General features: G+C 38.0%; 1 protein-coding gene and 2 long non-coding RNA genes across 3 annotated transcripts; 1 reads left to right on the top strand and 2 right to left on the bottom strand.

The window, feature by feature from the left end:
* The first annotated feature begins 508 nt into the window (after positions 1–508).
* Positions 509–1,106, top strand: LOC134285337 (uncharacterized). Its single transcript, XR_009996298.1, has 2 exons — positions 509–649; positions 707–1,106. It is a non-coding gene; the product is annotated as an uncharacterized LOC134285337 (long non-coding RNA).
* On the bottom strand, positions 933–24,977 carry LOC109424859 (small ubiquitin-related modifier 3). Its single transcript, XM_019700055.2, has 3 exons — positions 24,762–24,977; positions 24,523–24,651; positions 933–1,329 (listed from the first exon to the last, which is right to left on the bottom strand). The coding sequence occupies exons 1-3, from the start codon at positions 24,777–24,779 to the stop codon at positions 1,189–1,191; spliced, it is 288 nt and encodes a 95-aa protein (XP_019555600.1). The 5' UTR covers positions 24,780–24,977; the 3' UTR covers positions 933–1,188.
* LOC134285336 (uncharacterized) lies at positions 9,184–10,391 on the bottom strand. The gene is made up of 2 exons (XR_009996296.1): positions 10,262–10,391; positions 9,184–9,835 (listed from the first exon to the last, which is right to left on the bottom strand). It is a non-coding gene; the product is annotated as an uncharacterized LOC134285336 (long non-coding RNA).
* Positions 24,978–26,292: the final 1,315 nt, after the last annotated feature.

Genomic DNA, 26,292 nt, shown 5'->3' with positions numbered 1-26,292 from the left:
CGCGCGCTGGAGCTCTCCTGTCTCTCACGCTGCACTCTCTCGGTGCTTGTCTCCGTGCTTTTCACTTGGCTTGATACTACGCATGATTGCAAAAATTTCGAATCAAACGACCCATCACTTGTCAACCCTTGACAAGCTTAACAACTTTGCCGAAAACACAAACTCTTCAATTAATTTATTAATTGATTTTTTCTGTTTGGAGACAAGCGCAGTCCCAAGCACCGTGCATTACTCCCTGCGCCGTAGAGCTAGTGCTGCGATTGTCTCTCGCACAATTACGAAAGCTCTCACTCATACGTCTCTTGTCTCTCGGCAAAACGGGAGACGAGCACTTGCGATTGTGTGAAGCACACGCTTTTTTCGCACCGCACGGTGCATGCCGCCAATCCCTGCTGCCAACAGATTCAGTCCTTAAAGATAAGTATACCTTAAATGTTGATACTTTATTCTGAATTCTAAAAATAAATGCTTTAAAAATAGGTAAAAAGAGGGGATGTGGTAGACGGGTCTATTATTGACAATCTCTATTCGGTGTCTGCTTACAGTGAATGTGCACTACCGCAGGCTCCGCACTCGGCCTGTCTGTAACTTTGCACTGCTCGGTGTGATCGGTCGTCTCGCGTCTTAATGGCTTCGTGCAAGTGACTCAGTTAGTTTCCGGAGTGATTGAGAAGATTGATTACTATAATGAGTACTTTTATTTTAGAGCGAATTGGATGACAAAAGCCTGCGAGGGGGAAGAGGCGGGGTCTGAGATGGCCTAAATTGGATCTTCGTGGTTTATGAATAGCCCCAAAATAGAACATAAGCGTGTCAGCCCAGGGGTGTCTCTACAGGGGCATTGGCTTCCGGAGGATGATTTCCAGGGTGGGTGAGAGCTTACAAGAGAAAAAAATGGGTTTCAATTGTGATATCTATTAAAAAAAAAAAGGTTTTAATTTGCTTTAACCCATGTTATTGTTACTTTATTTGATCATTACAGGTTGACATCGTAGGAATGGGAGTCTTTATCATTCCATGACTTGTAGGAAAAAGAAAAATTACATCCATTTTGTAACTATTTTTCCTTACGATGCATAAAAATAACTTAAAATCATTTCAAATATTGTAAACCTTGAATGACAGTTAAGCAGGAAATGTATTTTGTTACTGGATAATTAGATGCTTATGCACGCTATTAAAATAGATTTAAAAATAAAGCTTTCCGCCGGTTTGTTGTTGGTATACTTCGATTGTATCTCCTTCCTCCATTTCCAGCGTCGTCGGGGTATCATTCTCGTTGATCGGCTGGCCATCGAAACGGAATCGGACAACCTGCATGGACAAACCCTACGAATAAAAAAAAATGTTTAGGCTTACTATTATATTGGGCTACATTAAGTGCGCCTGAGTATCATTTTTGAAATTTTCACATTTTGGACTAAGGGGCGATTTCTTCACCCTAGCTTAAGCGTTAAGCCAGGTTTAACTGTATGGGTAAGCCTGGCTTACCGGTTAAGCCGAGGTGAAGAAATTGGCCCTAAGGGCCGATTTCTTCACCTCGGCTTAACCGGTAAGCCAGGCTTACCCATACAGTTAAACCTGGCTTAACGCTTAAGCCAGGGTGAAGAAATTGCCCCTAAGTCACCTAAGAAATGGTATAGGGATCCATTTTTGAAAACCAAAATTGGTGTTTTCTACCACGACTCTTAACCCTTTCTCGCCCATGGTGTCCATAACTTTCATCCCTTGTATCACTGAAACTAAACATACGAAATTAAAGTTTTTTGTTGTTAATCATAATTTCACATGTTTTTCTCTATCTTATGGCATAACAAAAAGTATGCGATGTTTTTGCTAAAGAAAGTTGCCACGAAAACCTATTTTTTCGACAGAAAAATAATGACATACTTTGACAGCCGAGATAGCGCTCCAAAAGAAGCGAACAGGAATCCGCTATTGCGCAGTCGTCACGCTGGACATTAAGAATGCGTTCAACAGCGTCAGCTGGGTCGCCATTGAGTGCGCAATACACCACCTAGGAGTCCCGGTTAGCCTATGCCGGATATTGAAGAGCTACTTCCAGAATAGGGTGCTAATCTATGACACCGAGCAAGGCGAGAGGAGCTACAACATCACCGCAGGGGTCCATCTTGGGCCCGGTACTATGGAACGCGGCGTATGATGGCGTATTGAGGCTCAAACTTCCACCGGGCGTAAAGCTGGTCGGCTTCGCCGATGATATTACCCTCATGGTATACGGCAAGTCGATAGAGGAAGTGGAACTGACAGCAATTGGCATAGTGGAGGACTGGATGAGGTCGAGACATTTGGCACTCGCGCACCACAAAACGGAGGTGGTGGTGGTAAACAACCGCAAGTCTGAACAGCAGGCAGTGGTCACCACAGGTGGATGCACGATCAACTCTAAGCGCTCACTGAAGCAATTGGGGGTCATGATCGACGATAAGCTGAAATCCGGAAGCCACGTAGAATATGCCTGCAAAAGGGCGGCAAGCATGGCGATAATGGCATTGTCAAAGATAATGTCAAATAGCTCGGCAATAGTCTCGAGTAAGCGTAAGCTGCTCGCGGCAGTAGCGGTCTCCATACTACGGTATGGCGCCGCTGCATGGTCGAAGGCGCTAGTGGTTAATCGAAACGTGACACTGAAGCGACTTGAGAGTACCGACAGGCTGATGTGCCTTAGGGTGGTGAGCGCATACCGCACGGTATCAAAAGACGCGGTATGTGTGCTAGCGGGCATGATGCCCATAGTTTTAGTGGTGGCAGAGGATGAAGAATGTTTCGAGCGACGCGGCATACGAGGCGCGAGGCGTACCGCCAGAACCTCGTCTATGCTGAAGTGGCATAGGGAATGGGATTCCTCCGTCCAGCAAGGGTAGATGGACACACAGGCTCATACCGAGCGTGTCCAAGAGGACGAGGCCCCATGGCGAGGTGAATTTTCACTTGACTCAAGTTCTGTCAGGCCATGGGTGCTTTAGGTGGTATCTGCACAGATTCGGACATGCAGGCTCCCCCGCATGTCCGGAGTGTACAGACTGCGACGAGACCGCGGAGCATGTGCTCTTCGAATGTCCACTTTTCGTAGAGCAAAGGTCGAGTATGCAGGAGGTATGCGGTAGAGATATCACGCCAGACAACATTGTTGAAAGGATGTGTATGGGGCGGACAAGTGGGACTCCGTTACTTCCACGGTTTCTCGAATCGTACTTGAACTACAGAGGCGAGCCGAACAACAGCTAGTTGAGTTGCCCCCCTTCCCCATCCAGGAGCTTGAGTTCAACGGGTAGTCTAAGTAGGGTGGGGCGGGGCAAGATGGGTCGCGGGGATAGATGGGTCAGTGCCATTTTCGGGCGCATAACTCATGTTTTGATTATGTTAATAATTTTGTTAGATGACCAGCATGAACATACAAAAGTTTGGGGCATTTTTGGAAAAAATATTCACTCTCATTGGAAATAAAAAATAAAATGGTTTTTAGCCATTTTTCTTATGCGATACATTCCATATAATCTCCATATAAACAGTCACGGGGCAAGATGGGTCACCTTCAATTTTGAACGTATTTTTGGAGCATTCAAAAGTTATTTATTTTTTATTACAAGACTATGTCATAAATGACTTCAATCAAGCGGAATGAACGCTCTAAATTATAACATAAAATTATAATATTTTTTTAATGAAAACATCGATTTTCAAGCCGCCTTAGGACCACTCAAATCGTAAAGTTGTTTATATTCCAAATAAATTTATAAAATGTTTACTAGTAGCTCTTGTTTACTCAGTATGGATATGGACAATGCCGGATTTAGGCCTCGGGGGGCCCGGGGCAAACCCTATAAAGTGAGCCCCCAGAATCAAAATTTCGAAAAAATGAACCATACCATTACTATATGTATTATTTTAGGCCTAATATTGGAAACTTCTGATTTCAGAACTTCTCCAAATCCCGACAAATAGAAAATTATTCGAACATTTATTCTGATATTTGGCTCAAATGTCAAAATACTAGCGTAAATAACATCTTGTTCAGATAGTACATATATTTTAAACTTTCATTCGAATTGAAAACATTTATTCAAGTTTAAGAACTTAGCGTTCAGTTAAAAATCTACGAAAACATGCAGCAACTTTATTTGAGATTGCACGAGATCGACGAGTATTTCAAGATTTAGATTTTACAAAGATTAGTCTCTTGGGAGCAACTGTAGCAATAAATCTTAATATCTTCAGTAAAACCGAATAGGTATAAAATTATGAAAAGTTACAGTTTCCAGGACACTCGGTTTTCAAAACTAGCCTTAACTCCCAAACATCTCCAGAATTCATCATCTTCTCTTTTTCATAATAGCAACGAACTGATGCAAATAAGTATTAGGCATATGTTTTCAAAATATAATCATAATAATTGTGAAATAATAGATAAATTTGTGAAACTATTGAAATTTATACATATTGATGTACAATTACTCTTAAAGATACTCTCAAAAGCTTTATCTTTCATGCACTCTGCTTAGAGGCACTTTTTGTAGCAACTTGAAGTCACGGAAAAGTGTTTCCACTCGATAAGAGCTTTCAAAGGTTTTAAAAGAAAATCGCGTATTTTTAAATACTGCACCAAAAATTATGAAACTTTTGATTTCGAATTATTCTTAAGAGAAAATCCAGATAAATGGCCAAAAATAGTTTAGATTCCTTTAGAACCCAATTATAAGTTCTTTTTTTGTGTGACGTCCTCACTGGGACACTGCTTCTCAGCTTAGTGTTTCATGTGCACTTCCACAGTAATTGTGGAACTTTTATTAACAAAGAGTATCCTTTGTCAATGACCATTTCGTATGTGTATATCGTGTGGCAGGCATTTTCCTTCACGAAAAGTTCTTGGAACGACCGGGAATTGAACGCGTCACCCTTAGTATGGTCATGCTGAATATCCACATCTTAACAGCTGTGGCTATAGGGGACCTGTTTAAAATATGAACGCCCATTCACGTGAATTTTATATGGTTTCGTTGAAAATTATAAATTGTATTTCGGATTCTAGGGGGGCCCCCTTCATCGGGGGGCCCGGGGCACTTGCCCCCCCCCCCCCCCTTAAATCCGGGCCTGGATATGGAGCATATATGAATTAGGGTGGGTCAAGGGTTATATGGAAAAACGTGAATTCGATCGTATCGTATCAAGGTTTTTTCGATTCCATTTGGGGTCCTTAACAACTGGCCAAAATTTGAGAGGGATCGGTTACGCCTACGTTTTGCGCATCGCGATTGAAGTTTGTATGGAAATTCGTATGGGAAAACGTGCTTTTTTGTATTTTTCCTATTTCATCTACTAATTTAACTAAAGTCATAATACTAAACCCCTTAAAGTATAGTTCATGATATACCTTACAACTTTGCCGAAGACAGCAGGGTGCTAAAATGCTCACAAAAAAAGTTATTATGCTCCAAAGTGAGGTATATCGAAATATATGCTGAAAATGACTTTTTCTGCCATCACTGCCCGCTGGGCCAATTATAAACTGCTATAGCACTTCGTGGATGCATTCTATCAATTTGGTGTCTTCAGCAAAGTTGTTTGGATTTACATGCTCTTTGAATTGCATTTGGAAATTAGTTCGAAATTTCACCGCATAGGTGGTGCTGCGATTCAAACTTTTTTATTTCTCATCCTAAGGCTTTGGCGTTTTCGGCAATGTTGTAGAACACGAAAAGTTATGAAAATTTGTCGAAAACACCAAAGCTCTAGCACTCAACCCAGCGAAGTTATAGCGAAAATAGTAAGGTACCCCGGGGCAAGTGAGAATCGGGGGCAAGTGAGACATATAGCTAGTATTTTTATTTTTATTTATTTTTAAGACTAACATTCTTCATGAAAAACATAGGTATCACACCTACGGATACTTTGAATACAAAAAATGTTATTGTTTCAACCATAAAGATACCGTATACGTTATTGTTGTGCATATGTAATTTTCAATTGACTAGGTGAGATTGACGTGCTCTACTACATTCGTCGTTTAAAAATAAATTTGTCATTATACAAATACTTTTTCGGTTTCAGGATAGTATTTGGAGTTCTTGCAAATGATTTCAAGCGAAAAAGCTGTATTTTATTTTTATTTATTACCTTTAGTTTACTGCTCTCACTTGCCCCAGTGCATTTCGCTACCTGGGGTAAGTGGGACCTATGAGAATAAACAAACACAATTTTATGGGTTCATCTCGCCTTGTCCAGCCTACGATGAAACACAGAGAACAGACGTCTATCTTCGCTTTCTGCCTTGTGTAAAGTTTTGTAACGGTCATATCAGAGTATGTGGTTATGCTCCCGTTGCGCGGCGCTAGCGTTCCATCACTTACATTGTTGTGTTGTCAAATTTTTTTCCAGTGCTAGCCGTTTTTGGCCGTTTGGCGCTCGTGTCGTTTTGTGGGCTAGTGTATTTGAACGATGAACACTGCCATCGTGGGGTCAATTCGACTTTATATGTGGGGCAGTCTAAGTTGGTGGCGTTGAGGTACACTTAAATCCTTTAAACACGATTTCGACGTATTTTTGTTCGAGCTTAAATCACCGACGAACCGACGTGACAGTGGTGTTTCAAAACTGTCCCCCCTAAATATAACGGTCGACCAGCGAAGCGAGCGATCGCTTCTGTCAAATCAGTGCATGCACAATCCTCTTTCTATATCAACATACGGGGGTTTGGGATCAAACTATCAAATCAACGCGAGCCGTTATAGAGGTGGCGGTAGTGTTCGGCTATTTTTCATCATGGTGTCGGGGACAACAAATTTGAATTTATTTGTTCTAGCTGTCACGTCGGTTCGTCGGTGCTTAAATGTCTGTTCTCTGTGGATGAAATTAGCACGAAAGTCAATAAAAATTGACGCGTTAAGTAATCTACTGTTGAATTATACTTTATTACCTCTATTTAGATGGTGAATTTCTTGTTAAAAATGGTGAAACCACAGAGAACAGACGTTTAAGCTCGAACAAAAATACGTTGAAATCGTGTGTAAATGATTTAAGTGCACCTCAACGCCATCAACGGAGACTGCCCCGCTTATAAAGTCGATTTGACCCGCACGATGGCAGTGCTTAGCGTTAAAATACACTAGCCCACAAAACGACAAGAGCGCTAAACGGCCAAAAACGGCGAGCACTGTAAACCAAAATGACAACACAACAATGTAAGTGATGGGACGCTAGCGCCGCGCAACGGGAGCATAACCACATACTTTGATATGACCGTTACAAAGTTTTACACAAGGCAGAAAGCAAAGATAGACGTCTGTTCTCTGTGGTAAAACCTTGGGTAAAACAAAAAAAAATCAAAAGCATGTATTTTTTATGTTTTTCTCTAAATATATTCCATTATTTTTTCACTTAACGCTGCATAATGAATTCTTTTGGGCATTCAGGAACCGTCCATAAAAAATTAAAATAGGGAAATGACCTTTTCAAAATTCATGATTAAAAAAAATATTTAATTATCGTAAGATTATGTAAGGGAGAAGATATTACTGAAAATCTCGAAACCCCAGATATACTTTTGGCGAGATTCATCAACTATATAATATAGAGACCAAGTTTCGAAATCTTTTGTCTCTTCACTTTACGGCGCTTTTTGTATAAAAAATCAATTTATTTTGCATGAGCTGCTAGAGTTGATTCAAGTATTTTTCCCCAGCGATTTTTTATGTGTTACGTAATTTATGCACGATACCATAAACCTCTTCTTATTTTAATCACTAAAGATAGTCATTCATATAAGAGATTTATGATTTATGTTACCTTACTTGTTGCAACTTATATTAAGCCCTTTGAACAAAAACTCTGAATAGGTTCCACTTGCCCCGTGAAACGCAGTGAATGAAGATCTGCTACACTTTTCATTATATGCATAATATATCGAATTTTAAAATTTTGAAACAGTTTTAATGCACGTTAATAAGTACAAATATACCAACAACGTCTTTTGGGTTCATTGGAATTATAGAAAAAAATGTGTACTGAAATTTTTGCCATGACAAAACCAAATTAGCATTTTTTTAGGTCCCACTTGCCCCGGGGTACCTTAAATCATATCTCAAAGTTTGCGTTTTTGTACTACGTGTGACATATGTACTACATTGCAGCTACCTTGAAAGTAGGTAATTGTACATATTAAAATATATATTTGAGAAAACTCCTTCCTTATCTGCCAATATAACTAATATATTACGAACAGTGCTGAAAAATTCATTTCGTCAAATTCAAATTCAATCACTTACAGCTCATTTTAGAAGCTGAACCTGAGCATATGATGTATGAAAAACTTATGCGGCTAGACCAGTTCTGCAAGAAAGTCATGGAAAAAACGATATTTTTCGAATATTTAAAGTAAATGTCACGGACTACCTTCAAAAAATGCAAATGATATTCACGGTGAATATCATTTGGCATTTTTCAAAGGTAGTCCATGACATTTACCTTAAATATTCGAAAAATAGTATTTTTTTTCCGTGACTTTCTTGCAGAACTAGTCTAGCCGCACAAGTTTTTCATATACCATATTCTCAGGTTCAGTTTCTAAAATGAACTGTAGGTGATTGAATTTAGATATGACGAAATTAAATTTTCAGCACTGATTACGAATGATATTTCTTTTAATCATTATAGTGCGAGGTAGATGTATGTTCAAGTAGTAAACTCTCAGCGTAAGCGATCTACCAACGCTATTGAGGATGTAGCCCCTTTGATTTTTTTGATTCACTTCCTGTATAGTGACATACTAAAACATTTTTATGTGCACTATACTCGATAATAGATCTTTCAATTCCTATTGCACTAGTGATATCACATTTTCCGAAATAACACTTCGTGAAATGTCATTTCCCGGACTGTTGTCCTTAAAGTTTTCTCACGGAAATGTTTCGTACTATGTTAACCCTAAAAGGGATACCTTCATGGCCTCAGTTTTGTCACCTCGCTGAGTGTGTTCCATCAAAGAAGAGCTCTGAAAGGCGCCTGGGGTCCAATGGACCCCAGGTATCCCTTTTAGGGTTAATATAAACATCCTATCCATCCTATCCTATTCAAAGAGATCGAACATTCCGGCAAGTGTGCCATTCCAGGAAATGGTATTTCGGGAGATAAAAGAGTTATATTTGGTATAAAATACAAATATCTATGTATCTATGCATATAAAAATGTATTTCTGTCTGTCTGTCTGACCCTTATGCATTCGGAAACTACTGAACCGATCGGTGTGAAATTTTGTATGTGATTTTTTCTGGGGCCGGGGAAGGTTCTCAGCTTGGTGTGAGACGTCTCCGGTCTCTGGAACGGGGGGCTCCCGCACAGATAACTTTGCGGGATACGTCCCTATGGAGCTGTATGTCAAAAAACACAGTAGGCAGGCAGTACGACGTTTACCGGAACAGCTAGTATAAGATAAACGATTCATGGCACTATAAGAAGTATATAAAAAAGGGCAAAAACGTAAATTTTTGAATATGATTAACTACTTTTGCTATAACTTCGCTGTGTTAAGTGCTAGAGCTTTGGTGTCTTCGACAAACTTTCATAATTTTTGGTGTTCTACAACATTGCCGAAAACGCCAAAGCTCTAGGATGTGAAATAAAAAAGTTTGTATCTCAGCGCCACCTATGCGGTGAAATTTCGAACTAATGTCCAAATGCAATTCAAAGAGCATGTAAATCCAAACAACTTTGCTGAAGACGCCAAATTGATAGAATGCATCCACGAAGTGCTATAGCAGTTTATAGCCCAGCGGGCAGTGATGGCAGAAAAAAGTCATTTTCAGCATATATTTCGATATACCTCCAGTGTACGCAGAATATGGCACCGCAAGCGAAAAATAGACAACAAAGAAGGCACGGCAACAACGCTTTGTTTTTTCGTTAGCAGATAATGACAAAGATCGCTCCCGAGTTTGTTCGCAACAAAAACGGTAGGAATATTTGTCTCGTTCTGTTCACATCGTGATTCTCGCATTGTTTTACAACTGAACTCGGCTTTATGATTTGCAAGAGGCTTAATTCGTCCAAATGCTTATGAATTCGATGATGTGAGTCGAAAATTTCTGCAGAAAAGACAAATATCAGCACACGCTCGGCAAGCGATTTTTGTTTTATTGCTCTCATCGCACGACATGCGTTTGTTGCGGAGCGCCTTTGTTACCAACATACACCACTTAGGACAAAGCGTTTGTTTTTCTGCGTGATCCGTTTTTCGTACCCTGTATACCTCACTTTGGAGCTACGAAGTGCTATAGCAGTTTATAGCCCAGCGGGCAGTGATGGCAGAAAAAGTCATTTTCAGCATATATTTCGATATACCTCACTTTGGAGCATAATAACTTTTTTTGTGAGCATTTTAGCACCCTGCTGTCTTCGGCAAAGTTGTAAGGTATATCATGAACTATACTTTAACGGGTTTAGTATTATGACTTTAGTTAAATTAGTAAATGAAATAGGAAAAATACAAAACAGCACGTTTTCCCATACGAATTTCCATACAAATTTCAATCGCGATGCGCAAAACGTAGGCGTAACCGATCCCTCTCAAATTTTGGCCAGTTGTTAAGGACCCCAAATGGAGTCGAAAAAACCTTGATCTGACAAAAATGTTCCGATGACCCACCCTAATATGAATGCGGAACAAATCTTATATTTTGACGTTTTTCGTTGAGAAAATGTGAATTACTTAAAAGGTGACCCATCTTGCCCCGCACTTTTTTCACGGCGCAAAATCGATCACTTTTCAAAACTGCTTGTTTAACATCATATTTTGTATTTAATGAACTGTTTAACGACTTTAAGCATAGCAAACTAGTGTATAAAAGAGTAGCGGACAAATACAAACCAATACAATTCAGGCCAAACATGTCTAAAGGTCCAATCTGCAGAAGAGAGGCTCTTTTTGGTTTCTCTCTCTTTCGTTAATATCTCAGCTATTTATTTGTATTTTGATTGCCTCCTTGATTTGAACGATGGTAAAAACAATCGTCTTGTGATTTGTACTGCAAAAATAGTTGAAAAGTGTACCATTATACAGTCAGGTTTTTTTTACGCGGGGGATACGTACCGCGTTAAAATAAAACTCAGTTCAAAATTCAAAAAACCGCGTAAAAAAAAGTCTCACCATTTCTCGACGAATCATGCAAAAATAAGACGATGAAATTTTTTTTTGTATGGAGTTTTTATTTACGCGGCCGCGTAAATGAAAACCGCGTAAAAAAAGACCTGACTGTATTGCAATAATTGAAAGAGAAAGTAAACAAAGAGAGCCTCTCAAATGCAGATATGACCTATTGAAATGTTCGGCCTGAATTTGTATTTACAAAGTTATGATGATCCATCCTTAGGTGACCCATCTTGCCCCGCCCCACCCTACTAGCAGAGAAGAGAAGGCCATCTCCGGAGTCAGAAAAAAATGATAAATATTTCATGCTGTTGGTCGCGACACCTAGCGGTTGAAATCACACTTTTTACACGGAAAATTCCTACTGTGTTGACACGCAAAAGCAAAGTATTTCGGAGGCAGGTACACCAACTCAAAAACGGATTCGCAAAAAGATTGTGTTTAACTTGAATGTATTTCGGGGACGCAGTCAAAGTTGCTTATCTCTGAAAACCGTAAATAGGGTATGCGATACAATAGTGGTGGGAATATGTATAATAGAAGTGTAGAATTAGCTATAAGTTAAAATACACATAAATAGGGTGGGGCGGGGCAAGATGGGTCGCATAAGGATGGATCTCCATAACTTCGTAAATACAAATCGGATTGGTTTGCATTCGTCCGCTACTCTTTAATACACTAGTTAGCTATGCTAAATGTCGATAAAAAGTTCATTAAATACAAAATATAATGTTAAACAAGCAGTTTTAAAAAGTGATCGATTTTGTGCCGTGAAAAAAGTGCGGGGCAAGATGGGTCACCTTTTAAGTAATTAACATTTTCTCAACGAAAAACGTCAAAATATAAGTTGTTCCGCATTCAAATATGCTCCATATCCATACTGAGTAAACAAGAGCTACTAGTAAACATTTTATAAATTTATTTGGAATATAAAAAACTTTACGATTTGAGTGGTCCTGAGGCGACTTGAAAATCAATGTTTTTACTAAAAAATTATCATAATTTTATGTTATAATTTTGAGCGTTTATTCCGCTTGATTGAAGTCATTTACAGGGTGGCCACTCAACCGGGAATTCCGGGAAAACCGGGAATTACCCGGGAATCGCAAACAACCGGGGAAAACCGGGAAAAAACCGGGAATTTGCTTAGAACATAAACTACCCTTAAAATTGAAAGTCCAAGATAATAATTTCTATTGCATCTACATGAGAATCATTATTTTTCTTAAACATGATCAATATTTTTGTAATCTAAAGATACTATATCGCAGATACTAGATGCAGAGTTCAAAACTTAATCATAAGATTTATTTTAGATTTTTCTTAAATTTTGGTGTTAAATCTTGGACTTTTTTAATAGAACTGTTGTAGAGAATTACAATTGTTTTTGAAAAAGCTAAGGTATAAATGGAAAACTTTAAATAATGTGTCTTGGGTAGGACAGTCAGTGTATTGTATCATTACAGAAAAAAATATTGCCATATTAAAAAAATACCTTATTTTACCGCAGTTTTCCTTTACAATTACAAATGTGTATGATTTTAGAAATTCTGTTAAATCGATCGTCTTCAAGAATTTCTTAACATTTTTTCCAGTATTCCATGTTGGACATGTTCTTTAGATAGTATACAATCAATTCTTCCAGGTTGCCTAACATTTCTCTTGATGATAAACCAAGGTTTTCTTCGCAGATTCTCCTAGAGATTTCTCCAATCATTCATTAAGAGATTTAACAAGATATTTTCCCAGGGATTTCTTGAAACGTCTTACAAGTAACTTTTCCAAAACAATTCAACCATATCAAGCAGTTCTACCAATAGTTTCCTTTTTTTCAAGAAAATTATTGATAAAATTATAAATAATATCTAAAAACGTTCTTAAAGATTTTACATGCTTTTCGTCAAATACTTTTGGAGTAATTTTTTTGGGAATTCCAACTATATTTTACCTATTTGAATCCTCCCATGGATTTCTTCAGGTCCCTCTTTCATTAGTATACTGTCAAGCATCTCAACAGTGATAATGTTCACTTTATTACAGAGATTCCACAATCAGTTTTTACATTCCAGATTACCTTTACAAGTTTATTCAAGAGATTTTTCGAATAATCTCCCAGGGGTTGCTCCAGTAGATTCTCGAGAAATTGATTTGAGTTTTTTTTTTTTCAAAAATTTCATTTGGCATTTCTATTAGAATTCTCTACCCTAACTTTGAATAGAGCATATGTATCTAATATGTATAAAATTCCGAAAATACTTTCTTGAGAAATATTTTAAGTTTTTAAGACTAGAGAAAATATGGGCTTCTTACTAAATGTGGCCTATATTGGATTTCGTTTTTTCACCAAAGATGCTCTAATAGCAGGGCTCATTCACTTCTAATTGTTAGCCATGATTTAGTTTTCGCTTTGTTCGAGATTTTACTAACGTTTTCTGAATTTTGAATGTTGATAACTTGCACATAACAAAAGAACTTCTGGTACAAAAAATCGCATTCAAGTATTTTTATGTCATTTTGAGCGTTAAACAGTTCAAGCTTAAAGCATAAAATTTAACAGTTATGGTGTTATGTTGTTGGGGAATTCAAAAAATATATAAATGTAAAATTTATTAAAGTCGCCATAAACTGTCAACCTCTGATCGCGTTCAATTGAGCCAAAAGTCTACTTCACTTGGGCTGTTTATGATGAATGATATTTTTTGACATTGTTAGACCTTTGACAATGGTGCGCTTCCAGTAAGGTTAAACTGTTTACAAAATCAGAAAAGTGAGAAAATAGAAAATAGCAATATCAGTGTTCCGATTTAACCATATAAATCAATTTCTAGAAAACCGGGAAAAAAATTTTAGGTACCGGGAAAAACCGGGAATTTATTTTACCGAGTTGAGTGGCCACCCTGCGATTTATGAGATAGTCTTGTAATAAAAAATAAATAACTTTTGAATGCTCCAAAAATACGTTCAAAATTGAAGGTGACCCATCTTGCCCCGCGGCCGTTTATATGGAGAATATATGGAATGTATCGCATAAGAAAAATGGCAAAAAACCATTTTATTTTGTATTTCCAATGAGAGTGAATAATTTTTCAATCAATGCCCCAAACTTTTGTATATTCATGCTGGTCATCTAACAAAATTATTAACATAATCAAAACATGAGTAATGCGCCCGAAAATGGCACTGACCCATCTTGCCCCGCGACCCATCTTGCCCCGCCCCACCCTATAAACAAAAAAAATGTATACTATCATTATGATAATTAAGAATAATTGGTAAAACACCATAATTATGCTTTATAACAGCCTGCAATTGCAAAAACGTCTTTGGAACGTCTTTCATGTAATTGCAATAGTGGTCGAAACAACAATGAATTAACTACATCGGCTGTTTTCCTACTCTCCGTATCGATCAATGTGGCGCTAGCTTCTATTCGCGAAAAATCGCTAAAAGCAGAGGCGACGCGTGGTCTAATAGGGGACCTGTTCAACATTGAGGATAAATTCAAAATTGGAATTTGATACACTTATGTTGAAGAACAGGTATGAGAGATGATAATAACATATTATATGCATTCCAAAACTGAAAGTGGTGCACTTTTCTTCTGAATAATCGCAGATTTGTTGGAGCCAAAACGAATTCGTGGCCGTTCGATTACCGACGTAAGTCGTTTAAGCTTATCATGGTACATATTTGCAGTTTGGGTTTATTTCCCATCCCACTACTGGAAGAAAGCCATCGTCAAACAACAAATCCTTCTCATGGTCACCATGTTGTGGTGCTTGTTTGTCCGTATAACGTGATTAACGAAATATGCAATCATAAATCTACTTTTCCAGATAATGAGAAAGATTCTGAAATGGACCTTGGGGTACTTTGGTTCAATGTTAAAGCCGATTTCAGTTCTGTTTGAAAATTAAGGGACTGGGGCAGAGGTTCTCAAACTTTTTCAGCTTGGACTGCCTTTTAAAATAAATACATTTTATCCCTTTCATAGGATGTGATAAACTTACGTGACGTAGCCCTCAATCTCAAAAACATATTTTTTGTTTATTTATAGTGCTCTTATAGTTTTTTTTTTTTGCAAAAGTCTAAGAAAGGTTAAGGTGCCCAAGTTTGCAGCATCAGTTAACTCTTAGTCTTAAAGATTTGAGATATGATTTCAAGTTTCTTATATATTTAACCAGACCAGATTTAATCCAGACTTTGAATATATACTAGTAATTTTATGCTTCTGCAGCACTTAATTAAATCTCGGTTGAAAGTACTGCTGAATGGTCAGATGAGTCCTCTTGAAATTTTTAATAATATTCTTCATTCTAAATTTATTTGTTTATTTATTGTCGTCAATCAAACGTAGACCAATTTCGCACTTATTTTATTTCCAATTTTATTGGAATCACTTTTCATTTTTTTCTTTTTGGTTTTTATTTCTGTGTATTTTAACTAATGCTAATTCTACACTTAAATTACTTTCAGTTGTTCCGTTTAAGTTCAGATGATCGACTTTAATCGGAATTTTACAAAGTTTAACTTTACTGAAGTTCGTTGAAAAGAAGGTTTCTTTTCGAAGTTTGGTATTTTTTGGCTGATTTTTGGTATTTCTAATTTCTGCTGAAACTGGCGTGTAAGTCTAACATCAAATTCTAACGCAAGCAATAACTTCAACTATTTTTTCCAGAACACAAGTCAAGTCGAATCTTACAACACTGAGAAACAGACTAACACTTCAAACGTACTATAGTACTAATCGTACTATACTTGACTGGACCACCACTAGGTGGTTGTAGTGAGTAAACGTCAAACAGAAGCAAAAACAATACCAACGCCGCGAGTGGCCAATTGGCTTCTTTAGCGGTGTTGAGATAATTCCATATTCAGAATCTGCATGCAAAACTGAGCCGAAATCCAAATTTTCATGAATTCAGCTGTCAAAAGGTGATTTCGAAAAATTCCTTCGAAATCGATTTTAGTTACCAAAATGAAGTTCTAAAAATCTGAAAAAAAATCATGGTGGTTCAGAAAAAGGTGCTCTTTCGTATAAAATCAAAAAATCAATACATTTTTCTTAATTTAAAAACCCAATTGACCAACTACCGAAAATTTAAATCAACCGTTAAAGAGGTGTTCGATAAGAAGCAAGCGGAGTGTAAAGTCTGTTTCTCTGCTTAAAACTTCCAATTGAAAGTGGCGGAATCGATTCAAGAACAGTGGTTTCAATATTCAATATACTCCACACAAAACTTACAATACAAAATTTTGAAAAGAATTAAGGAAAACCCGAAATTCTAGAAATAACTCTTCTGGAAATGGATTCTCCTTGGGAGTATTCGAAAATTAGAAAATGGCCAGCAATAACATTCGGCATAAGTAGATAAAGACTACGCGACCCACCAAAAATCAGCCCGCGACCCACCAGTGGGTCGCGACCCATAGTTTGAGAAACGCTGGACTGGGGTATCAGTGCCATTAGTAATCTTACGCTCCCAAACGCATTCTATCAGAAAAGTGATGTGTAGAATGAAAACTGTGTAGCACTTTTTCTTTGCGCATTTGCGGAGCAGAATATAACTAAATGTATGTTGATCAATACAAGCTAGCCCGGCAAGGAAAAGTTTAAAAAGAATTGCACACTTAATAATATACGCAATAAACGCCAAATGAAAGCACATTCAACTTCAGTAGCAGGTACGCATGGTTGGTTGGTGCGCAAGCCACGCGCATTGAAAGCATGCAATGATTACGGCGAAGCCTCTCTTTTTTCTTCGTTTTTTCTTTCTCGTTCAAGCCGTGGGTTGAACACGAAGAGAGGCTTGGCGTCGGTGTCTGCATGCTGCATGCAAGCTAACCGCGCTTTTTGACGCAACACGGTGAGAGAGGCTCACACAGCGGTATGTTGGTTCACTAATGCCTGGTTTAGACTGTTCAAATGAAACGAGCATCTGAGTTGCCAACTTCTAAAACATGTTCAATCCAATGGAACGACGTGTTTAGACTGAGCAAATGACTTGAGTGTCCACTTGCATGCTCTTGAATGCATCTCAGTTGAAGCAAGTGTTTACATTGTTCAACTCGTGCGGAGCGTAAGCAAACTGAATTGAATTCATCTCACTGACAGATGACTTGAATTCAGCTCACATGAATCGCGGGTTTAGACGGGGCAAGTGAGACGATTTCGTTTGACTTGAATGAAAAAGTTCAACATGTTCAACTTTCGTTCAAGTCAAGTGAGTTGCTCATGTGAGATGAATGGTGGTGTTCCCGAGCAAAGTCTGATAGCAAATTGAAAACAAATTTTGATGTTGTGATATTGCAAATTTTGATAATTCAGGTTGTTGTCGTTTTGGTCGTTTTAACGGTTAAAATATCAAAAATGAGAGCAGAAAAATGTTCCTGTGACAGCAAATTGAGAACACTTTCTGCTATCGATGATAGCAAATTGATAACTGTTTTTGTAATCAGTGCAGGAAAAATGAAAAATCGTTAAATGTAGCGTTTTTCAGTTGATATCAATTAATAAATGCAATAATTTAATTGCACTAATGGTATATTCCTAGAATTACTTTATATAGTTTACTAAAAGATTTAAAATTATTCTAACACTAAATATTTACGTTAATTTAAAATGACAACAAACCGAAAACAAAATTTGTAATCAAATTAAGTAAAGGTAAACTGATATCAAAATGTGATATCAATTTGTTGCTGAATACAAATCATGTTTTCGATTTGCTGTAATTTTGATGTTAGACTTTGCTCGGGTTTACACGTTCAATTCATATTCAATTGGGCATTTTCCATTGACTTGAATCAAGTCACTTGCACTGTCTAAACCAGGCATAACTGATGGTCAGTAATCACAATTCAACTCCCACTGTCCGGCAGTGGTATTATGGAAAAAATATGTGTTCAATTTTCTGTATGATCTTTACTGAATTTTACACTACAAACTCAAAACTGAAATCATCTTTAGCTCGGGAGTTGAAAGGTGATAGCTCTGTTGGGATCCAGTGACCCGTTTCAGAATGTCTGGTTCGTTACTCACGTCCATTCCGAGGTCACTTTCACTTACAACAAGCCCCGCATATGTGCATTACCGTTATCAATTGGATAATGATATTGCAAACACACTTCCTGTTTCAAAGACAATCTTCGAAACCGGCACGTATTTAGTTAAATTTGTTATACAGATTTACGATTAGAACAATCTCACCAAAAACCATCCATGGTAGCGCTGCCATTGCTATAGTGGTTTCGCAGCGGGGTGTCATGAACACTAATGCAAATCTACTGGTTGAAAATATGCCCATTTGATTTTGCTTGGAACAGCTGATCTTTGTTTACTATTTTCAACTCAGGTGGTGTTCGTGTAATGCAGCGTGTACGTACACGCAACACCACTAAAAGCAGAAACCACTATAGAAACGTCTGTACAGCGCAGTCGAACTTATTCCTCGTCTCGTCTCTGTCGCACTGTTCATAATCATTGGAATATTGCGCATTTCCCACCCCACTGGACCCCTTTCGCAGTTAGTATAAGTGCGGGATCGTGAATAAAACTGCGATTTTGCATCGAATCGTGTCGGTGTCTTCTGCGCACTTATGCATTATAATGTGCTGAATAAGTGCGCAGAAGACACCGAAACGATTCGATGCAAAATCGCAGTTTTATTCACGATCCCGCACTTATACTAACTGCGAAAGGGGTCCAGTTGGGTGGGAACTGCGCAATAAACGTCGCTTCATCACTCACAAAATTGTAGATGAGGCTACACGGTTTAATTATGGAACCACTCGCGAATCACTAGACATCAGTGAGAGTCATATCAACCAAAGACGTAAAAAAACACGAAAAAAGAGGAGTGGCTACACCACAAACATGTCAAAACAGAAAAACGATCGAATGGAAAACGCGAATCTGAGGACAAATTTCGGCACCCTCGGTGCGAACGTCGGCTCTTTTTGCGAGCCCCGAGCAGCGGCATGCAATCAAGCATAAAATAATTTAACACCTCCGGGTGGCGTGGCTCTACCAGCAACGCGGAACACAATCCTTCACAATTTCCCAATAAGTAATTACAAAGTTACTTCTCCTCAAGATAAACACAGAACAAACACTTATTCACACGCGGAAGAAGCATCCGGATGGCGTAGCACCGGCTCAAATCGCCAGCGGAATCGCGAAAAAAAAATAACTGGCGAACGCCAAAGAAGTGTGACGAGCAGTTCAAAACGGGTCTGGTACGTTTGGCATAAGGCCGTTTGGCATAAGGACATTTGGCATAAGGACGTTTGGCATAAAGGACATTTGGCATAAAGGACGTTTGGCATAAAAGACGTTTGGCATAAGGGACGTTTGGCATAAAGGACGTTTGGCATAAAGAATATGTGAAATATATTTTCCCTCTGGAGAAAAATTAAAGAACAGCCTTCAAGGGAAAGAAGGCAAACTTGTTGTTGGTGCATTATATTGGATCTCATATTTTCAAAATAACCTTTTGCTTCCATGAATTTGTTTTTTTTTCGGAAGGGGAATGTTCCTTCTTTTGTATATAGGCTGTTCTTCATCGATACAAGCAATTTAGATTCCGGTAATGGTTCTTTCTAGCAAATCATCCTTGTCTGCATATTATATCCATAAAAGTTATGGCATTATAATGTATTATCCTTCTTTTGTATACTTATCCTTTTTTTACGTTAAGTATGTATGTCACTTTTTACTGAAATCATTTTATGCCAAACGTACTTTATGCCAAATGTCCATTATGCCAAACGTCCTTTATGCCAAATGTCCTTTATGCCAAGTGTCCTTTATGCCAAACGTCCTTATGCCAAATGGCATTATGCCAAACGGCCTTATGCCAAACGTACCAGACCCGTTCAAAACACGTCTGCACGCGGCAATGCCTACTGCGTTTTTCATTTTGCCCCGGCAGCAGAAGATATTTCCAAACTCGATTTTTGATATAATAAAGAAGAAAATATAAACATGTTAAGCATGTAGATGCAGTAAAACTACTTGCATGTGTTCTACAAATAGGGTGGGGCGGGGCAAGATGGGTCGCATAAGGATGGATCACCATAACTTTGTAAATACAAATCGTATTGGTTTGTATTCGTTCGCTACTCTTTAATACACTAGTAAGCTATGCTAAAAGTCGATAAAAAGTTCATTAAATACAAAATATGATGTTGAACGAGCAGTTTTAAAAAGTGATCGATTTTGCACCGTGAAAAAAGTGCGGGGCAAGATGGGTCACCTTTTAAGTAATTCACATTTTCTCAACGAAAAACGTCAAAATATAAGATTTGTTCCGCATTCATATATGCTCCATATCCATACTGAATAAACAAGAGCTACTAGTAAACATTTTGCGTTGCGTTGCGTTGCGTTGCGTGGTAAGAAGAGCTACTAGTAAACATTTTATAGATTTATTTGGAATATAAAAAACTTTACGATTTGAGTGGTCCTAAGGCGTCTTGAAAATCGATGTTTTCACTAAAAAATCATCATAATTTTATGTTATAATTTTGAGTGTTCATTCCGCTTGATTGAAGTCATTTATGAGATAGTCTTGTAATAAAAAATAAATAAATTTTGAATGCTCCAAAAATACGTTCAAAATTGAAGGTGACCCATCTTGCCCCGCGGCCGTTTATATGGAGATTATATGGAATGTATCGCATAAGAAAAATGGCTAAAAACCATTTTATTTTTTATTTCCAATGAGAGTGAATAATTTTTCAATCAATGCCCCAAATTTTTGTATATTCATGCTGGTCATCTAACAAAATTATTAATCTAAACAAAACATGAGTAATGCGCCCAAAAATGGCACTGACCCATCTTGCCCCGTGACCCATCTTGCCCCGCCCCACCCTATCAGGTTTTAATCGACCGGCAATAAATTAATCACTAAATCTTATTTAAGATGGTGTGAAAATTATAATTTCGAGGACGCAACTTTTTCGTGTAAAATCAAGTATAGGGTAGGTTATCAAAATTTGAACCAAATTGCGGCTTTCTGAAGCAGTGCAAATTTTAAGTGATTTTTTCTCCCACATGGAAATAATTTACTACGGCAAAATCGTATGTAGATGAAAGCCACGGGTATAAGCTTTCTGTTAAATGGTAAAAAGTTTGTATTTGCACCGAATTTCATTGAAATATTCGATTTTTCATCAACAATGATTTTAATCTTAATTTCAACCATCGTAATCATAATTTGAACCAATTTTAATCTTAATTTGAACTGCTGGCGGCAGCAGCTCGAGCAACTCACAAAACAGCCAATTCCATGCTAAACAATGCAAAATCACATGAATCTGCTAATTCTTATACCTATTTTTCATTAGGCAGTGGAATCTCAACTCAGAATGTTCGAAATTCTTTAGGACTAAATTTGGATTTTTTCATCCCCCAAGAGTAAACAAAGCAACCACTAGCGCAATCTACAGGCCAACACTAGAAGCTCACCCCCGTTTACTAGTTCAAATTTAGATTACAAATGGTTCAACTTAAGATAACATTCTCCAAGTAAGAATCACTTAAATTTGATAATTTTATGACAAATAATGCGGAATATTATCCGGTTCGTCGATTCTACGGTAAATAAGCTTTCATTTGACGCGTTCACATATTGCGTGTGATACAATGCATGAGCTGTACGAGTGCACCGAAAATGTGCTTTCTCTTGGGGGAAATGGGTGAAATCACAGTGATTTTTCAATTGCCTGTTTTCCATGACAAAAACGCTTTTTTCAATGCTTTTAAATCCCATGTTATCAGGATATATTACGGAAAGCTGTTTAACATTTTTTTCGGGACAATATTTGCCTGAAAAGTACGTCGTTTTAATGAATTTTGAAATGGTTCAAATTAAGATTACAATTTGACTAGTTCAAAGCTTGATTTCTTACCCTAATTTTAATTTTGAATGTTTCTTTCCTGAAACTACGTTTTAGACAAATGGACTATATTCTCCATTCATTAAAAGTTCAAAAAAGTTCGCATATTTCAAAATATTGAGGGTGTCCGTATTGCCCCGCCTACCCCTAAACAATGGTAATTAAACGTTTGAACCATTGTAGAATATTTTTATGGATATATGTATGTATTATGTTTCCAGTTCAAAACCGAATTAGCGACATTTTTTCTTTGACTTCCGCTGCTTTTGCCTTGCGTTAAACATAATGTCGGAAGTGGGGCGCTGTATTGTACACCTGGTGCTCTATACAGCGCCCCACTTCCGACATTGTGTTTAACGCAAGGCAAAAGCAGCGGAAGTCAAAGAAAAAATGTCGCTAATTCGGTTTTGAACTGGAAACATAATATACATCACTTAATTTGTTAAAATACCGTACTGTCGGGCCGCCACCAAACCGGACGTTGCACAATAAAGTTGCGACGCGACCAAACTCGCGATGTTTTTTAATCATGTCAAAAGTAGTGCGCATCCTTCTCGTTGTTGTTAACAACACAGCACACTAGATGCGAAACAGTTGCGATACTTGTGAACCAAGAAAATGGCAATTTTCAATGGATTACCCGCTTGGCGCACACCCACAGTTGATCAGCAGGAGTAAGGCCGGAACAAATCTCATTTTCTTCTTTTGTCACTTTGCTCGTTGACTCGTCAAGGGGGTGGATAATAAATAATAAATGTATTTGTTGAAAAATTACCCAAACAATTAGGCAAAATTGTAAAACTCATCGGATTTGTTAAAAAAATTTCTCGACAACTCTAATTTCAGTTCAAAATTTTTAAATTTTTGTATAATTTATTTGTGTCCCCCCTCAAAATGTCGAATTACGACCAAAATTTTCCGAGGGGGGGGCGGGGGGTGACATTAGAGAAAATCGAAATTTGTGTCAGCCTAAATTAATTTTATTTTGTATGGTGAAAAGCATCTAAACTTGAATTACTTGAAATAGAAAGCTTTTACTAAAAAAATATTCGGTAGGCTTAATAGTAGTCACCATTGTGCACAACCACTACCAAATATTTTTTCGAATAATGTATTCCACTTCGATAAATTTGCATTTAGATGCTATTCGCCATACAATATTTTTGCGATTTTTCGCGCATAGAAGCTAGCGCCACATTGGTCGATGCGGAGAGTAGGAAAACAGCCGATGTAGTTAATTCATTGAATGTCTGTCTTGATTCCAATCGGATAGACAATACAAAAAATGGATGTTTGGGCGTAAAAACACTATAAGGTTAAAATCCTTGCCTATAACATACCATTATGATCAACATTGTACTGTTTGTGTATCGAATTATACTTTTTAGCAGAGTATATTAAGCTTTTCTGGGGAATGGTGCATTATGGGGAATAGTATATTCTGGGAAATGGTTTTCTGGGGAATGTTATAGAATCGAATTTGACAGATGATCGCTTGGAATTTGACATTGACGCCACTCTCCCTTCCAGTCACTCTAGTCCGCACCGTCTGTAATGCATGATAAGCTATTTACGCGCTTGAGAAGAACTACGCAATCATCTCGGGAAAAAAATTTCCCCGACTATTACTAGCGATTCAACTTAAGATTTCTTCAGAAAGTACAACAAAAAAAATCATCAGCGGTCTGTACAACAAATGTCTGGGTATCTCAAGACTGAATCCGTTAATAAATTCATAAGAAACCTATTAAAATGCAGTAGTGAGGTATCTCAGAACGATATCATCAAAGAATGGGCCAAAAATTCATCAAACATTATATTTATTGAGTACAGTGTGATGAACTTCCTTGCTCTAAAATGGACTTGTAATTTCAACATGAAATAAGGCTCCATGATAAACAGGGCCGAATCTAGGGGGGGGGGGGGGGGGGGGGCTGGGGGGCCCGGGCCCCCACAAAAACCTTTTTTGGTTGCCAACATTAACTTTATTCTTCATATTGCTCAAGTACTGTTCGAAAATAAAGAAAAATATTTTTGCTCATCTCTCCGAGGGGCCTCCACGTCCGCTCGGGCCCCCACAATCCTTAATCCGGGCCTGATGATAAAATTGAGTACAACTGAATACTACAAAACCCAAGAACATTGATTTGATCGTAAATTAAAGTCATGGATTCAACAGTTTAACGATACAGTTTAGCTAGTTCTTCGTAGTCCACAACTATACGAGCTTGTAGAACTCAAATATCGCTTTATGGTTATAGTGAAAAAAAAAATCCAAAGTTCCCTGACTTTCCAGGTTTTTTTCAGGTAGTCGACACCTTGATCACTGCAGTTACGCCCGTACGAAACCAGAAGATAAAAAAAAATCAGAATCAAACTAGTATTATTCACTAATACATTGACACTATACATGGCTACATGATTTGCCGGAAGTTTCGGCTAATAAAAAAAAAACTCACCGCTCGATCGCAATAGGCGTTCATCAGTTTCCGTAGGGGAGTATGCTTCTTGATTTTAAACTGCACCACGGCGTTGTCCTGTCCCAAAACCTTCAGGTTAATGTGCTCCGATTCGGATCCTTTAGAGTCCTACGTAAAAATTAAGCAGGTTAGTGTCAACTGTAATGGCTTTTTCAAGTGCGCCATTTCATGGCGTCCTGTCCGATTTCTCTTCAAACTAGCAAATTACAGCCAATTACCTTTTTTTCTTCCGACATTTTGAAACAAATTGATGAGCTGAATACAGAAAACTGACTACAGTACTTGATTGATTGATCAAACAGATATTTTAAGTCACACGTTTTCACTTGCACTAGGCTTCACCACTATGTTTGACCAACCGGGTAGAATGATGGCTGCTGAATAGATGGCTGCAAATAAAATTATGCTGAAAATCGGCGTGATGCCGGCTCCGCGGTCAGCTTCACGCAACTTCGTAACTGCAACGGGTGTTTGATGAACTGCACGAATATGTCAAGGTTTATATATAAGTACAGAGCACACGATCGATTTTTAACATATACACTGAGACAAAAACACTTACACGCTTAGATCAGTTTACCAATTTTTCTAAAATATGGGTAAATTTTATTCAAATTTGCGTAAAATTTTAAGCAAATATGGGTAAATAAAACTCATATTTTGGAAAAGTGCACAACCGCATTTATACACGCTAACCCTCAGTTACCCAGATTGATGTCAAAGCGACCCAGATTGAGCAAAACTGCAGTTACTCTAATCTGAGTAAAGGCACCTTTACTCAAATCTGGGTTACCGATAACGGTGACAAAATCTGGGTAACCGGTACCCAGCTCCTCCTGGACCTTGATTTTGTTAATTTATTTCCAATTTAGACTTTTGATAAAAAGCTCCCAACTCCCATGTGCTCTTCACTTACCTGATGCAGGAAAACAGTTCCCTGGAAGAATTTCACTGTTTTCCCGTCATTTATCCTCATATTTTTTTGTGGAAACATTCATAATGAATTAACTATTATGTTTCCAGTTCAAAACCGAATTAGCGACATTTTTTCTTCGACTTCCGCTGCTTTTGCCTTGCGTTAAACACAATGTCGGAAGTGGGGCGCTGTATAGAGCACCAGGTGTACAATACAGCGCTCCACTTCCGACATTGTGTTTAACGCAAGGCAAAAGCAGCGGAAGTCAAAGAAAAAATGTCGCTAATTCGGTTTTGAACTGGAAACATAATACATCGGCTGTTTTCCTACTCTCCGCATCGACCAATGTGGCGCTAGCTTCTATGCACGAAAAATCGCTAAAAGTAAATCGCAAAAATATTGCATGGCGAATACCATCTACAGGCTAATTCTTCAAAGCGGAACACATTATTCGAAAAAATATTTGGTAGTGGTTGTGTACAATGGTGACCACTATTAAGCCTACCAAATATTTTTTCGGGAAAAGCTTTGTATTTCAAGTAATTCAAGATTAGATGCATTTCGCCATACAAAATTAAATTGATTTACTTCTGCTGATCAACTGTGGCTACGCGCAAAGCGGGTAGTCCATTGCCAGCGTTTGCCTGACCGCTGCCATATTCTCAAGCCGAAAAGTGACAAAGTGCCGATTACCCAGATCTTTACCCAGATTAAACCAATCTGGGTTTTCGGGTTACCCGGATTTTGACAACTGCTAACAACATGAAAATCCGGGTAGAATCGACCCAGGCGATGGGTAGTTTCAGGTTAGCGTGTAGGTAATATAAACCCAT

The sequence above is a fragment of the Aedes albopictus genome, chromosome 1, assembly GCF_035046485.1.
Source record: "Aedes albopictus strain Foshan chromosome 1, AalbF5, whole genome shotgun sequence".
Classification (NCBI taxonomy): Eukaryota; Metazoa; Arthropoda; class Insecta; order Diptera; family Culicidae; genus Aedes; species Aedes albopictus.
This window is presented reverse-complemented; position numbering and strand designations above follow the sequence as displayed.

Bases quoted from the DNA above. Each gene is read 5' to 3' on its own strand.
- LOC109424859 (XM_019700055.2), bottom strand. The intron at 1,330-24,522 runs GTGAGTTTTTTT...TTTTATTCGTAG, and splicing joins ACGCCTATTGCGATCGAGCG to GGTTTGTCCATGCAGGTTGT.